At 36.9% G+C, this 16614-nt stretch overlaps 1 protein-coding gene across 2 annotated transcripts in view; it reads left to right on the top strand.

Moving 5' to 3' along the window:
- The first annotated feature begins 259 nt into the window (after window positions 1-259).
- RFTN2 (raftlin family member 2) overlaps window positions 260-16614 on the top strand; it is a 31225-nt gene continuing 14870 nt past the window's right edge. Inside the window, exons 1-7 of one of the 2 annotated variants that reach the window (XM_066189642.1) lie at window positions 260-355; window positions 747-951; window positions 5827-6010; window positions 7884-7995; window positions 9917-10229; window positions 13122-13322; window positions 15627-15748. In XM_066189642.1, coding sequence (XP_066045739.1) covers window positions 813-951; window positions 5827-6010; window positions 7884-7995; window positions 9917-10229; window positions 13122-13322; window positions 15627-15748 — 1071 coding nt within the window. In that variant the 5' untranslated portion in view covers window positions 260-355; window positions 747-812. Of the gene's footprint in view, window positions 356-487; window positions 952-5826; window positions 6011-7883; window positions 7996-9916; window positions 10230-13121; window positions 13323-15626; window positions 15749-16614 lie in introns of those variants that run through there. The other variant, XM_066189643.1, reaches the window with a different exon arrangement.

Below are 16614 nucleotides of genomic sequence, written 5' to 3'. Positions count from 1 at the left end.
ATGAGTTAATTTTCATGATGGAGATTCTTACTGATTTTTCTGGACAACGAATTACTACATATTTTTACACTGTTACACTGTGTTCATGTTTGGTTTTTCTTTTTTTTCCTCTGGAACAAAGTCCCTGTAGAAAGGAAATAGGAGCCAACTCTGAAATCTAAAATAAGGACTAAACAGCTTTTCATTTGCCTTTCTACCCTTTGAGATGCCAGAAGCAATTTCCTCTTGAAGCTGACTTCCTTTCTGGAAGTGATTTTCGTCTCCAACCATGTTGAGGCTCTTTTCTCATTCTTTCATTCTGACTAACTTGCTTTTTTCCTGTCTGACTTTCTGCTGCATTTGGGAACTTCTGGAGGTAAGTAATGACAGACAAGTTTCTCTCTAACTTTCTTTTTCAGTTCTTCTTCCCCCTTTGCCCCCCCTCACCCGGTCAGTCTAGAAGGACAAACAAAGCACTATTGGTGTCCTCTGCAAGAGAGCACTGATAGGGGCTGGCTGTAAATTGACGTGGCATGGAAAATCTCTGCTAGTTTGGAGCAGCTCTAACGTTGCTGCGAAATCAAGCCTACTCCTAACCAAGTTTGTAGCTTGAAATCAGCACGAGCTTACTGCTTCTATATTAAAAATGAATGGAAAGTACCTTTGCTCTTTGGTCTGGGAACTGGACTTTTTCTCTGTTTGGATTTACAGCTAATAGAAAAAAAAAAATCGAGGGGAATTATTTGGTTCCTTTTTTTCTCCTGTAGTAAGAGCGACACATCTTGCTGCTCCCCCCACCTTTTCCTGCGACTTAATCATTTGCAGATCTTGCCATGGGGTGCGGACTGAGAAAGCTGGAAGACCCAGATGATAGCAGCCCTGGAAAAATCTTCTCTACACTGAAGAGACCACAAGTTGAGACAAAGACTGATTCTGCTTATGAATATGTATTGCTGGATTTTACTTTAGAAGGTATTTTTTTATGCTGTATTTTTACTATTTTGAAATAAGGAGGGACAGGGTTTAACTTAGTTTTGTCTGGTTTGACTTACAGTAAATCTTAGGCGCTTTTATCAAAGCTAGCCAAAATGTAAGACTTTTATTTTGAAACACAAATCGTGACGAAGGTTCTTACTTGTATAAAATTACAATGGAAACTGCTGAAGTATTTTTAACAACCAAACCCTCCAAACTGTACAACTGTCCTCGTTAAGGAAGCTGGCTAAAAACTGTTAAGAGATTTTTCCTGGTTTCCTATGAGTCAGATACTGCCATCTGTACTCGCTTTGAATAATGGTTGTCTGAATTCAGTGTGACGGTTCAGAAAATACACTGTGCCTGAGCCTTAATTGAATAACAATTTTTTAAATGCACTCAACTTCCGAAAACAGGCTGTCATTGTCCTTGTTACTTTATGCAGAAGTAAGTCTGTTCCTTAGTTGTATATCAGGAGTAACTTCCCCTCTTGCGCCCACCGCAGTCTCTTGGTAGATGTTTCTGTGAGAGCCTGAGTCTCATCTTACTTTTTTTTCCAAATGCTTTACTTGTAGTTGTTGAATAGTCTTTTGAAATTGTGACTGAAATGAAACAAAATCTGTATGCATAGCTAGAGGCAGACAGTGCTCTGTGGGATACTTCCTTCCCGAGGGTCTCCCATCTCTTAACAGAGCGACTCCCTGTTCCACAAAGTTGAAAACATAAACAAGCCCAGATGGCTGCCCTCAGAGAACAGACAGCTCAGTTTTACAGTCACTTTATAGTAACTTGCATTTTGTAACAACCCAATCTACTAGAGATGCTTAATAACAAGGATTTGAAGTAAATGCTGTTACTAGAAGGTTTGGATAAAAGGAAACAGTGTAAGGGCAGGTCTTACTGCAATTGCAGAAACTTTTTCATAAACAAAACTTGACTTCTGATTAGTTTTAATTCTAGTAATATTTTTATTTAAAATACAGGAGTCTTTTAATTAAAAAACTGCAAGATACTAATAGAAGATATGTTCTGCTAGGTTATAGTACTGAAAATCTGTGTTCTGTTTATTTACACAAAAAGTTTCTCTCTGGCTTTTTCCTTTTGAAGAAACAAAACTGTTGAGTAAGTAGTAGTAAGATGTTGGAAATACAAACTAGGCTGCCTAACGCATACATGGATTACCTACTAATCTACTGATACGGAAAGGATAATTTTTTTGGAAACTAAAGAGCATTTGGTGTTCTTAAATAGCCTCTGTTGCAGATAGTTTTGCTGTGTTTTCAAGTTACAGTTTCTAGTAGTGTTGTATAAATTATTTGTTGTAAACGTGGTTGTGACTTTTTAAGTAAAAGCCCATCAAACAAGTGCAATTAAAGGTGTATCTCTGTTTTAATAACCGAGCAGTACAGCAGTAAATATTCATTTTCTGTTGCTTTGTCTGATAATCAGACTTGCTTCGTTTCAGAGGAATTATGAATATTAAACAATGAAATAACTGAGATCAGTTTCAGGTAATTGCCTCACTCTTTTATAGTTTTCTCACTGGAAGTAAGGGGATTTGTAAACACAGGTATCTTTCTGTTGAATGGTTCTAGCTATGTGTGTACATAACCTTAAAATTCTTTTTGAAGTATCTATTTTTTAGAGCTAAGATGAATAAGAAAAAAAACCCTGTAGTGTGTATGTATACTGTCTTGGAGGCATTTTTCAATTCTGAGTGTTTCTGAAATGGGGGAATAGCTCCAGTACTGTGAAGAATATATTGAGCTTTTTTCCTTATACTTCAGTTACCTTGCTCATGTACTTGTTGCTATTTGAATATCCTTTGGCTAAATGAAACTAAGTGAGAGCCCCTTATCACTTCAGAGCAAAGTTTTTGCTCTGCTGTCAAGTTGTGTGTTTATGGCACTCATTCTGCTTTGCCTACTTCCGGAGCAAAGTCTTCCCCTGCACAGGAGACTTCTGTGTACCCAAGTGATTTCTTGCCACTATTATTAATTAATATTTTAAGATCTTACAGTAAACCATATCCTGCATCTAGATAAAAGTATAGCAAGCATAAATGTGTTACTTCAATTCAATATGCCTTATTCTTGTGCTTTAGCAGATATATGCAATGTGAAGTCGAAATGAGCCTGCTGGGGAAACTTTGAGCAGTCCTTGATCTCTCCCAGGCCATGATGCAGATTAGGTCAACTATGCTGTAGTCTGAATTTGCTGGCTGGAGTCCCTGTGCATCTTAACTAGTTATTAGCTGTGCACTGAACCTTGGCTTCTCCCTTCATGGTCCCCAAAATGTTCCCATCCCTACTGTAAAGATTAGCTTTGATTTCCATGGAGGATGATGCCTATCAGGGGGATCCCAAACAAGAAAATTACAGCCAATCTTTTATCTTGTTAGAATGGAATAGTAGAAAGAAAAGGGAGCAGTGGGCTCTAAAGTGTAATTTTAAATGCTGGTCAGTGACTGTAAATTCCAAGGTCTCAATCATGAGGCATATCGCCATCACACAAACAGCTGCTACTTTTTGAAATCAGTTTAACCAGAAAGTAGGGATCGTTTATATATTTCTGCTAAGCAGAATGCTTATGCTTTATCCACTACCCTCCTATTAGGAAAAGAAGAAATACTGATGCAGCCTACTAAGATGACATGCTGTCATGTTCTTGTCACTCTGAATACCAGTATGAATATGTATGAAATAGCTGTTTTGTCATCCTTTTCAGTATCCTGCATCTGAGGCTTACTATGCAGCTAGAAAGTTACCTGGAGTTGTTATTGCTACAGTATTTTGGCTACCTGTTGAGAGCACATCAGGAAGGAATTTTTTTTTATGGAACAGGGTTTAAGACATTTATAAAATCAAGGAAGTGATGATCATTTTGCATCATTCCTGCTTTTTTGGCCTGTGGGCTATGGAGCAGTTAATTCTCAATACATATGTCTCCCACTTTTACAGTGAGTAGAATCATGGGATGAAGATCTTGCCAATGATAAAATATCATCTGTTTACAAAAAGGGAGCTGTCATACACTGTCTGCTTAAAGAAAAAGTGCAACAGCCCTATCCTTATGACTGAGGATGACTGACAGTTTGGTTTAATAAGTTGAATTTACGGGTTATCAGCAATAAACCATCAAATATGTATGTTGGTGATAATTTTTGGTAGGGTGTGTTTCCTGTGGTATAAATTATTCTGGTTCTTCTTGATGGCTTTTCTGTTAAGACTCTTACAGTGACAGACAAAGTAGGCCACCATTCCTTTGTCCCTTTAGTAGAAATTGGTGTTAAATAGCATTGGAGTGTTGTTGAAATACTAGTTTCTGATTGTTTGTGAAGTTTTTGTGGTCTTTTTTTTTAAGCCCTCCATAAGTGTATGTATGTCAAATATTATCCTCATTTTATAGTGGGAAAGCAGTATAGAGAGGCTTTACAGAACACTACTCATGGATCAGCAGAGTTCTAATTCAGTTTATTAGAATAAAATGGTGCAAACTAAGGAGTCCTGTCTCTGGTTTATGATAGTTTAAAACAGTAGAATAGACAAGCAGTGATTTGCTGTGTCTTAGGTCCTTAAATTCCTTGCTATTGCCAACCTGCACTATAATGCAGGTAGACAAGAGAAGGTAGCAACGAGAAATTGACTCAACAAAGTGATGAGAGATTTATGTAATTGCATTTATTTTATTTTATACATTTTTAAAAATTACAGAATCAAAAGAGAGTTAGTGTATTTAATTATTTTCAGTTGCATGGTTTGAAAGGGAATGTTCAGGGCAGCATGCCGAAGTTGTTTGTATCTTGGAAAAAGCATTGTGAGGTCACTTAGTTTTGATTGAGGCATCCTTTAATGCAGATGGGCACTGGCCTTACTGCACAGAAAGTTCTGCAAAGAGGGACCCATCAGAGCCTAGACAAGTAGGCTGCTTGGAGCAGACTTCCAGCCTGGCTGCTCTGTTATCAGAGCTCCTAAGTGCAAAGAATGAAAGCTTTGGCAAATCTGTGCTGGCATAATTACTCTTCTGCTGCTGTTTGTGTATGAGTATTGATTTTCTGCTTTCTGAGAGCATCTAGAGTTCTAGCTATACTTGAGAGAAACAGGAATTAGTGACCCATCAGACTGGCAGTAGCAGAATATGTTATCTGTTACCACTGAGAAATTTTCATTTTCTCTCTGCAAAGGCTGTGGACCATTCAAAAAAGGTTCTCCAAGAAGTTTTTCCTTTATCTCTGTAGTTTTCCCTAACAATAATGTATTATCCAGGTGCTGCCTGTTGATGCAAAATGCCTGCACATGCTGAGAGAGATCCTCCTTTGAAATCAGTAACAGCACAAAGTTACTTAGGTGATGTGTAAGTCTGTTGAAAAAAGGAACTGGGACTATCAAAATGTCGACTGATTAACTCCACAGATCACTTCTAAGGGAAAAAAAAAAAAAAGGAAACAATTCAATTGTCGTAGACTTAAATCTGTTATGTGGGAATTTACCTCAAAACTAGAGTTGAGGGATACTGCATCAGTATGTTTAAGGCTTTGGCTAGACAAATAGTTGCTCTGTTATGTTCCGCTCTATTGTGTGTTTAGATGTTAACACAGCTTTTAAATCAGCTTGGCAGGCCTTGATCAAACAGAAAATGTTGCCAAGTATGTTAAAAACAGATCATACTAAGTTGTAAAAATAGGTACTTGAAGTAGTTGAATAGTGTTGAATCATCCATGAATGTGCTTTTTGTTGTATAAATAGAACTGTAGTTTTTTAGTAAATGCCTGGGGATAGGTTTAGTGTGGTTTGCATAAAAGGAACTCACCCAAAATTTTTTGTAGACGTACACAGTATCATGTGCCTCTCTTCTGCTTTTAATGCTTTTTAGCTTCCTCAAATCCAGAAGTTATCAAGATCAGTTCTGTGCTGGATATAGCATCTCAAGTGGAAGAATATTACAGCAAGGGCTATGTTGTGGGAGCTGTTCATCCCATCATGCTGCCAATTGGACGGAGAAGGAACTTCCCCGCAAGTCACATGTATCGAGTGGTGCTCTCACGATTAAAACTGAGGTAACAGTGAGATAACTTGAATACACTGATGCTTTACTGTAGCCGTTTCTAAGTGGACTGCTCAGCGTTCATAACTTAGCAACTTGAAATTATTCAATTAGCCAGTTAGTAATGTTTATAATTAATGCGAAGCACACAATAGGCTAATGTTTCCTTTGCCTTAGCAAATATCCTAACTCAAATCCAAAGTGTAGTATCATCTGCCTTAGAACTTGCAGCAAATTAAAGATTAACCAAAATACTAGGAGAGTAATATGCTACTTTAAACTATCTCATGCCTGACATAGTTTGTGAATTAGTTTATCAGGGATAGTTTGGGGTTTTTCCTTATTAAGAAGGAAAACATCATTCTGGATCAGTGGTCATACAAAAGCTTAGCTTTGACACTGAGGGAGAGGCAAGGGCTTGTTTATGTTCCAGATCCATGATCTTGTTTATTACTCCAGTTTTTACTGCATTGTAATCACCATGTGATCCTAAAGAACACCTACAAAGCAATGTTACCATTCATTAGTTTCTTTGAATGCAAAGATAACCTCTTGTTCTTATTTTGAATAACTAGAAAAGTGGATTTCTTAGAGCATTAGAAGCTGTCAACCTTCCCCTTCTCTCCTGAGTCCTTATGTGATGCACAATGGTTCTGGCCTTTATTTGAGGGCTGGGAGGGTGTGAATTGGAAGCTGCCTTGCTGCCACTCCATTAATGCTTTCCTAAAAGATTCATTTGAGAGAAATTCTCAAACCCTTTGATTAAACAAGTGTTGTCCAGAGTATATACTGCTCATACAACTTTATAAATTAACCTCTATAAATTCATCTGCAAACAAGGTGAATGCTGTTCCTGTGGGCAAAAGGTTGAATAAGAAAGCAAAATCTTGCCCTGGAGCTGAGGCTTCCAAGAGCTGACACTGCCAGCACACAGCTCCCACAATTTGCCTTATCCCTGTAGATGTGGCATCCTTTGGAAGTTGTTGTTTGAACCTTTAGGCCCTTGATGGCGTGAAGGATGAGACTCGGTAGCCTGTGTGTGAAAAGTGATGTAGATTGCAGTTTCCTTCCCATGTGAACCAAGGCTGGTTTTGCTGTAGGCAAATAGATTCTCCAACTACTGTTTGGAAAGTACACTTTTATATTTGAATGTGTCTAATTGATGTTCTTTTTAAAATGAAATTATTATACAAAGGAAGCATCAAAATCCCATTATATTATTGGCATACACTAAATATTGTCTGACTAATAACACAACTGGCTATCGGTGAAACATGAGTACAATTCTGTAACTTTAAATGCAAGTTAGTCAGCTTAAATATGAGCGATTTAAACTTTATTTAACCCTCAGTAGATGTTTTTGTATTGTATTCCTAGTATTTGCCTACACTCTTTCATTTCATAGATGCAGCTCTGCTTTAGTTAGAAAACTAAGCAGCAGGATGTTAACAGTGTAAAAGGACCATTTCTATTCATGGTGTGTTTTCTACAAAACTGAACCTGCTTTGTGCTTGCTAAATTTATAGTTTAAATCTGTGTGGTTTGTATTGTCAGATATTTTTGCATTTATTTATTTATTTATTTATTACAAAGGCTGAGCTGTTTGTCAGAAAAGCTCAGTTTCCAAAGTACTTCTCTACATGGTCTTGAGATGAAATTCCTGTTAAATATTAATATTCTTATCCTGGCATTGAAACACACAGTACCTGCCACTTCGTGTAAGAAACAGTACAAAACACCAAAACCCACTGAGTTCTAAAATGTATGAAGAAGCATTGTCAGGATTTCATTCATAACTATTCCTAAAGAAAAGAATTCTGTATGCAAGCATTTGCTCAAGTTAGCAGCAAACTCCTGACAAAGACTGCTTTCTTTCTGTGTTCTAGCCAGAAGCACGCAGCACCCAGAGGACAAAGGCACCCCAGGCTGGTGATTGAGGAATGTCCTTTAACATATGAAACACTGACAAATGAAGTAGTGAAAGAACTGCTAGAAAAGGTAATGGAGGTTTTTTCCAACTTCTCTCAGATTTTTGTTTCTATCGTACATGTAAGTTACATTTAGCGGTTGTGGTTTTAGTTTTGCGTTTATTTTATAGAAGCTACAGAACTTTTCTCCAAGTGAGAAAAGAGATACTTTTTGTAGTGTAGGACTAAGTATCCCTGTAAAGCTTCGGAAGTCCTTATTGAAAGCAGAATCAGGCCCAAGTTTGGTCACTCGTTATAAAATACTTGCATGATATGTGAAGTTTTATGTTTTTTTCTGATTTAAGTACCTAAAAAGAATTTGTTCTTTTCATTCTTTAACAAAAAAATACATGTATAGGAACTATAATAAATATTTACTTGGCACGACTTTTGAAAACATTGTGTAGTTACAGTAAACTTCTACTGGAATGCACTTACAGTTCTGGTTCTTTTTGTGTTTAACTTCCTCTGCAAAATTGAAGACTTGCTGAAACAGGAAGCTATTGTTATTACAAGAGTTAGTGATATCTTTTACATTAGTTGCCAAGGAAGGTAGTAGAGGAAAAAGCATATTGGAAATCATTCAAAATTTCAGAGATCATTAGAGTTGTTTATATTTTCTAAATGGCTTGTTTTGACTTTGACAGGTGTTTCAAATTTAAAATGTGATTACATTATGCATTTATAATATGTATACCTATTCTAGGTTGGTGATGTAGTGTAGCAGACAAAGATTAAAAGGAAAAACACACTTGAAATGAGCAATGATGGAGTCTTGGAAGCATATCTGTTACAGAAGTAGTGTGTGAGAATAGTTTGGTCTTAAAATGCTCTCAGTTTTAAAAAGACAGAGCCATTAATCCAGTCAAATCTTAGTAAAGTTTTTTTAAGATCTGAGACAATAAGATTTTGTGGTGTTTCAGAAAAAAGATTGTGTTATCTGTTTTTCTCTGTTGCTTGTTAAATTCAAAATTATTTTGCTTGTCCTTGAAGCAGCAGCTCTGTATATATAACCACTGTGATTGGCATATTATACCATTGCTGTACATAAATAATGGCAGCAGATAGACTGAAGTGTCATTATCATGATACTAAAAAGGGATTGCAGTATCATCAGTTGCTGGATTTTTACTCACTGGGGGGGATTAATAGTTTATGTGAATAAGCTGAATAAAGATCCTTCCCTCTCTGCCCTCACTTAATCCAGTGCTTCCCATGTGATGTCTTCTTTCTGAGGTGAAGCTCCTATATTTACCTGTGAAGACTTTACAGGGGAGCTTGTAGTACACGATGTCAGTGGGGTCACCTTCCTAAATGGCAGCACTCCTTAAACCAGGAAAAAAACACTTCCAAGAACAGAAACATCCCACAGGTGACACAGATGTTGCAGTTGTGTATTGAGACCTCAGTGCGGAGAAGACATCACTGGCTGAAATAAGAGGATTTCCATTTGCTTCTAGCTTCCTCCTTTCTCTGCTCCTCCACTATCCTCAGTAGTAACAAAGCTGAGTAGCCTCCAAGGGAGCCAGAGGGCAATGACTCATGGCTCATGACAGAAATACTTCTGTGGTATTGGAGGTCAGTATTTTTAGTATGACTGGCATCATGTATTGAGAGAAATACTATTTATTGCTCTACTATACTGCTTGTCAATACAACACAGTAAATAAAATACTTGGGGTTTGTTCTAAATGAAGGATTTTGTATACTTAGTGGTCAGTACCAGTGTTGGCCACCTTTCTTGGCCTGACTCCAAAGACATGCTGGAGAACTCCTATTTACTCGGAAGCAGGGACGGAATCACAGACATGTCACCCTTCTGTAATACAGTGTTATGCCTTTATGTCCTCAGCAGTTTAGTAAAATGGTTCATGTACGTACAAGTTTTAAAGAAGAAAAAGTTCCATGCAATTCCAAAACGACTTTGCGGCTAAGTTTATGTTGTATTACAGGTTAATGAAGCTGCTAAAAGAGGAAAGAAGTTTGTGGGATTTATAACACAGCATTTTCCTCAGCCTAAAGCCTGTAATGGAACAAGCACAGATGGAGGTGCAGAGCTCAACTCAACGTTGGGCAGAAGAAATAGGGAACACAAAAGAGAAAACTTTGATGAAAACTATAAAAACTGGAATGAAGGGACATTGAGCGGTCACTCATCTGAGAGTGGGATGGAGGAAGAAATGCATGGAGAAAGCAGACTGTTGGAGGATCCAGATTTCCAGTTTGGAAAAGAAGCTAGCCCTTCTAAACCACGAAAAGGAGATGGTAACAAATACTGCTTGTTTGTTGCAGAAATAAAGTATTTTATTGAGTTGTTGGAAAAAACAGAACAACATCATTTTCTGTTGTATCAAATACTAGTTTTGGAAATGCCTCTACACGTGCATATGTAAATGCATACATATTTCTAAAAGAGTTGCCATAAAAGAAGCAGAAGGAATATTCTACCTTTTGCTTTATGTATGTGAGCTGTGGTAATATAGTAAAATGATATTTCAGTTTTCACATAGACTATTATAGATTTACTGTCAGAATTTTAGTTTGCAATTTAAAGAAAAAAAGATAATTACAAACAAACTCCCCCAAATCACCCATGATGTAATTGTGGCTTGAAATGTGGCGCAAACAGAAAAGGTTTTTGTTCAATATATGTATAACAAACACGTGGCAGTAAAAATCCTTCCTTTTAGAAGGATGCAATTGTTACAAAGTATTTTCTGTGGTGCACGTGTAGTTTTACTGAATATTAAATTGTAAACACATACTGATTTCCAAGTATATGTTGTGATTCCAGTTGTGCCTTTTTCAAAGCTGGCTACAAAGAGAGCCCCTTCCAGCTAGAGCCATAATTTTACATGCTTCCAGGCAACTCGCATAATGTACAGCAAATAAATCCATTCAGAATGGATTCTTTCTGGTTCACGTGCCTTCAAGAAATGTCCTGAAAGAGATCACTGAAATTAATGCATTGACCATGAAATCGAAGACAATAATTGTTACAAAATGAATTTCTTAGAGAAAAGTAAGCATTAGAAGTATAGGAAGGAAAAGCATAATTGAAAAAATGCTGGTGTTGTGATAGACAACTTAGCTGTAGAAGAATGAGGTGCTTGGTGTAGTCTGTGTAAAAAATGGGCTGAAACATTGACTTCTGGTACTGAAACTCTAAGGCCTCCTGGCTGCAGAGTGGAGAAGGTAAAAAGGAAGAAGTAATCTAAGTCAGAGAACTATGCAAGACAGTATTGTGTGGAAAGCAGGCAGCATGAAACTTTCATGTCAGGCTGCACTCCTAGATGAGCCAGACATGTTTTAATTGCTCTCAAAAGCGACCTTTTCAGTTTCCTGTTGAAGCAGCCTCTCCAGTTTGTAGACTCTGAGAATAATGACTCTTAAGCACAGAGATTATCAGTGTCCCTCTTACTTTTAACGCTTGAGTAAAAGCAGTTTTTCTACAAGTGTGCCTTTTTAGCCTAACCTGTTAAAGCTTAACTCTTTTCTTCCAGCTTGCTATATGTAGCAGAATAGAAGTCCTATAAGGAAGCAGTGGAAAACTCTTGGTATTGTTCGGGAGCATTGTGCAGGCTGTGTGACCAGGTAGATCAGCAGCCAGTGCATCCCCTACATGCAGTGTTCTCAGGAAACTTCAAAAAGCTTTAGCAAGGATATGCCAGGCTTCTCTACACTAGTCAGATAGAAAATCACTGGTGTTAATAAGATAAAGCTTCTGGAAACTCAGCCACCTTTCTTGGTCTGTTTTTTGTAGCCATCATTTTGAAAAATACTGATGTAAACTTTCCAAGGCAGTCTTACACATGTGTAGGTATATACTGCTATGCCAGTGTGCCACATCCATTTACCTCTGCTCAAAAGAGGCAAAACTGTGTCCCAGTTATAGATTTGGGGATTGTAAGTATGAATTTTTTACTGTTATGTTGCTTTTTGAACTATTCTAGTCTATTGAATGTTGACTATAATACATTGCTTGCAGAAGTAAATTTCTGGTAGATATGAGGAATTGAATAGTTGTATTGAGCAACAGGGGCGTTTCGCCTGAAGAATAAGGGATCTCACTTCAATATATGGGATAAGAAATAAAGGTTTGTCAGGATAAACACATCTATTCTGATGTAAGCACCTGTGAAAGTGATAAAACTATATAAAAAGAGTCATCTCTTAGGAGTTCAACATTTTGTTCTGAATTTGCTTTATTCCAGGCACCTGATGTCAACTGCAGTGGGTGTAATAACACTTCTCAAAGCAGAGAGGGATTCTTCCAGATATTGATTCAGATTACTTAGAGTACAAATCCTATTTTGGAAGCTGGAGCCTAGAGAGACTGACTTCTTAACTGAGGTCATCTAAGCAAATTCCTTTGTTTTAACAGTGAAAACTTCAATGTTTGCATTGATTTAGGCTGCCCAGCAGTATAAGGCAATCTGAGAATATTTCTGGGCAACTGCTTTGTGTTACTTCTCTACACCAGTGACATACAAGTGTATTTGTAGAACACACTCACATAGTTAGGATTTCATAACTTGCACCAGTGATTTCCTAAAATCCTATGGATATGTTAGTTTTAAATGAGTGCTTGCTTGTGACTGGTGTTGTTACAGCACTGTATTAATACCTAGACAGAAAAACAATTTGAGGATACTTTTTTGTTGTTGTTCTTAGCTTCCACTGATCATCAGTTACTATGGGAAGATCCCAGGAAGCAACTAATTACACTGGTGCTTAGCTCAGAAAATAATGGATAAAAGTCAGTACAAGGCATTCCTTATATTTGCAAGCTTAGAAAATTGTCCTTTTTTAAATATAGTTGCAAATATTTGTAACCAGAAGTTCTACAAGTGCAGAAATGAAGGCTGTTTCCACTGGGTATTTTCTTAGTCCTTGTATGTTTTCTTTATGCCAGCCCCAACTACCTGAAGAAAGACAGCCCAGCTGTAATAAGTTCACATTTACCTCGTATCCCAAAATGTACCTTCCCTCACACCTTGTCTTGAGTCTGTTTAGGTCTTAAGCAGAGCCACTTTAAGAAACAATTATTAAAACTGTTGTTTGGAATTAGACAACTGTGTTAAAATAGGAGATAAGTAATATTACTAATTTTGGAGCACTGTGTTTGAGGTTCATTTTTCCTTTCTCTCTCCTTAGACAAGCTCTATACAGTCTTCAATGTTTTTGATGATGATTCTACCTGCTGGACCTACCATGAAGGTGTTTTGTCTATGAAAGTAACAAGAAAGGGGCCAGTTGTCAGTGCACTGGAAGCAGACTGGTTAGAATTAACTACATTTTATTATAAACAAGGATTGGCCTTAGTTGATTCTTTTGTACACTGGGAAACTTCTAAAGGTGAGTACTGTCCCAAGATATCTTGAAGCTTTTGCTTGTTTACACAGAACTATGTAACTTGAAAAAAATTATTATTGTATTTTGCTTCTTGATGGAAGGGTATTTATGTAAACATGTCCAGATAGATCTGTAACTGCCCAGAAAATAAATTATTCCCTTTTAGATATCAGATTCCATAAATTTATAATAGACTTAAGTAACTGAAATTTTTGCTTTATCAAATGGACAATTTCCAAAGCAGCAAACTAGAGTAGCTTTATAACAAAATAAACCTTTTGTGCTAGTTCTTCTGGTTTGGTTTGTGCTTTTCCGAGGAAAAGACAACAGGATGAAAAGTGTTTAGAACTCTGAAACTCTGTTGCTGGTAAAATATGTAATTGAGAGATATATTTCCATTGGAACTGGATTTGTCTGAAAGCCAGAAGATAAAAGTGTGCAAAAAATAGTAGGTAGCTCCTGTTGTACAATTACTTGAAATAGAAGTGAAGAAAATTGTAGTACCCTGGTGTTAGAGGTACACACCAAGACAAACTGACATGATTAATAAATTCCAGAACAATTAACTGTTGTAATAAATGTTGTTTGATAGCAAACCTACACTTTGTACTTCGCTAAGGTGATGCTTTGGTTGCTTTGGTACCTGTCTTGCTTGTACTGAGTTGCAAGTTGATGTTCCTTGAGAATTAATTTTTGCAGTGTAAGCAAGCAAAATACAGGGTTGCAGTGGAGAAAAGTCTTGTTAAATGTTTGTTGAAAAAGTTTCAGTTAAACAGTTTTTTGCAATGCTCAGGGTGATTAACAAGTGCAGTAGATAATTAATGATGTGTTAAAGTGGCTTTCATCTGTCATTTTGCCTGCTTTTTACACTAATTATATGAGGAGGGTAAAATTACTGTCAGTTTGAGTAGTTGTTATATTTACTATGCCTTATGCTTTTTTCTGATAATTTTGATTTAAAACAATACAGACTTCTCATCCCCTTTGCAAGGCTTGGATTATTGAAGGCCTTAAATTTTAAAAAAACCAACTGCAAGACATAAAATCTTTGCAAGTTAAATTATGATTCTTCGAAAACAAAAAGCTGACATTAATGATAACTCTTCAGTTTTCATTGCTCTCCACGGTTTTGAGTGTGCATCACTGTGTTTCTGCAGCTCTGCAGTGAATTTAGTGACTCAGAGGCACGTAAGCTCATCGATGTAGTTTTACTTCTGATGGAATTTGGCAGCTAGTCCCTCTCAAACTGCATATTTTGTGCTCATGAACAGTCTAATGCCATAGTCTGTATCAATCATACTTTTTACTCTGAAACTTTTTTTCCTATTTATTTAAGTCAATGGAAGAACCAAATTTCCTTCAGTGAAGTAGAGGTGAGAATTCAGACTTGTAGTTTTCAGTATAGAGTTTTTTTCAGAGCTGGAAAAGAACTCTCTGATGGAGATCTGTTCCAGTTCACTGAAGGGTGGTTTTGGCAGCTGTTGAAATTAATCTTTGCAGCTGTTGTCCAACAACAGTTTACAGTCTTCCCATTCCCCACAGGGAGAGCTGTCTGCTCTTCTCTGCATGAATAACTCTGTCTTTAATACCCAGGTAGTAACATACCTCATCCAGTATTGGAGGGGATTTAATGCTGATATTCTGAGGATTACGTAATTTTGCTATACCAGTTTAGTTTGTTAGTCAGTTGCCAAAGTAAATCTCCACAAAAGGCTTCCCAAAGGCTATTAGGAGAAGCAGAAGCAGAAAATGAACCAATATTTGATGTACAGCTTTAGTTTGGGCCAAACGGATGCTACTGAGCTTTGACATGTGAGTCAGGGAGTTGTGCTCTGAAACTTCCTTCCCATCAGGAATCCTCCTACAATTACTTGTTTCAGGCACTTCCTGTGGCCATTTATGTGTTTAAGTAGCTGTAGCTGAGTTTTACACTTCATGGTTCACTCATTTTTGTGCTCTCTCCCAGCACACCAAAAGCCACATGTCTTGTCAGGAGAACAATATTGAAGTTGAGAAAAAGGGTTGTGCCCATCCTCTGCAATGGATATGTTGAATACAGGAAACCGGAATTCATACTGAAGCATGGAAGGTTTTAATGCTTTTGAGAAAGTAGTTCTAAGTTCAATTTGTATAGAAAAAAGGGATTTTAATAGTAAGTTGACTTGATGCTCCATGAATAACCACAAATTTGAGTTTGCTGAGTCATGTAATTTTATTTTAGAGGACTGTTCAGTGAGAAAGAAACATCTTGTGCACATCTTGGTAATCTATTAAGCTAAAACTTAATGCTTGTGTTTATGTTTACAGGGGATTATTTGCCCAAATCTTTGGAAGGATTATTTATCTATGAAGAAGAAGGTGCTGGGGTTCCAGGTTCTAACAGGAGGGGAAATGATGCAATAGTAGTTGAACAATGGACAGTCATCGAGGTAAATAGGTGATGATTTAGCAGTGCAATTTCCTACTTGTATTTTTCTTTGTTTTTTCCTTTAGGATGCTGGTACCAGTGTTCCAAAAACATTCAGTATGGTTTCCTGAAGTCACCTGCCTGGGCTTAACTAAAGCCCCAAGCGATATAAACAAAATAGATTTGTGGGCATTGGTAAATGTACATAAAACAAATATGCCAGAGGAGTTCTGGCCTGACATTTGTAAATGTTCATACCAACACATACAACTAGCAAAGAAAATGTCTTGGGGTAATTTCAGCAAGTGCAGGTCACATTGATAGTGTGCAGTATTTTTTTCAAAAGTGAAAGAAAATAGCTAGAACTAGAAGGACAAGAGAAAATTGATAGTGAATTAATTCAGTATGATATTTAGAGATGTATTTTTGTGAAAATTTTACTGCCAAATATGAAAGACTTGGGTTTCCTAATAAATTTACATCTACTGCTGTAGTAGGTTACAGCAATAAAATTACTTAAATTACTCTTTAGGTATATTCTAATCTTTTAGGATTATTGGTATGAATGGCATCTCAAAGCAGTTGTTGGATTAAGGTCTTACTTTTGAAATATCCAATGATAAATGCATTTACCAATGTGAAAAAATCGACATCAAACTAAAAACTTGTACATTTAAAAAAAAACCCCACCACCGTAAGACCCACCAAAACCTTAAGTATGTAGCTAAGAGAGATGCTTATTTTTCGCAAGTGGAGTAAAAAGTGTAAAGATGTCAATTGAGACACCCAGTTATGATGCTTAAAATTTTTAGGCACTAATTTAGCAAATTGACAAGTTTAATAAGTGAGATGTGCTTTGAATTATATCTTGATGAGTCAGGGCTCATA

This window comes from Chamaea fasciata, unplaced genomic scaffold, assembly GCF_029207755.1.
Source record: "Chamaea fasciata isolate MVZ Bird 193981 ecotype frontalis unplaced genomic scaffold, bChaFas1.0.hap1 SCAF_8, whole genome shotgun sequence".
Lineage (NCBI taxonomy): Eukaryota > Metazoa > Chordata > Aves > Passeriformes > Sylviidae > Chamaea > Chamaea fasciata.
Note: the sequence above shows the minus strand (reverse complement) of the source record. Positions and strands in the feature narration are given on the sequence as shown.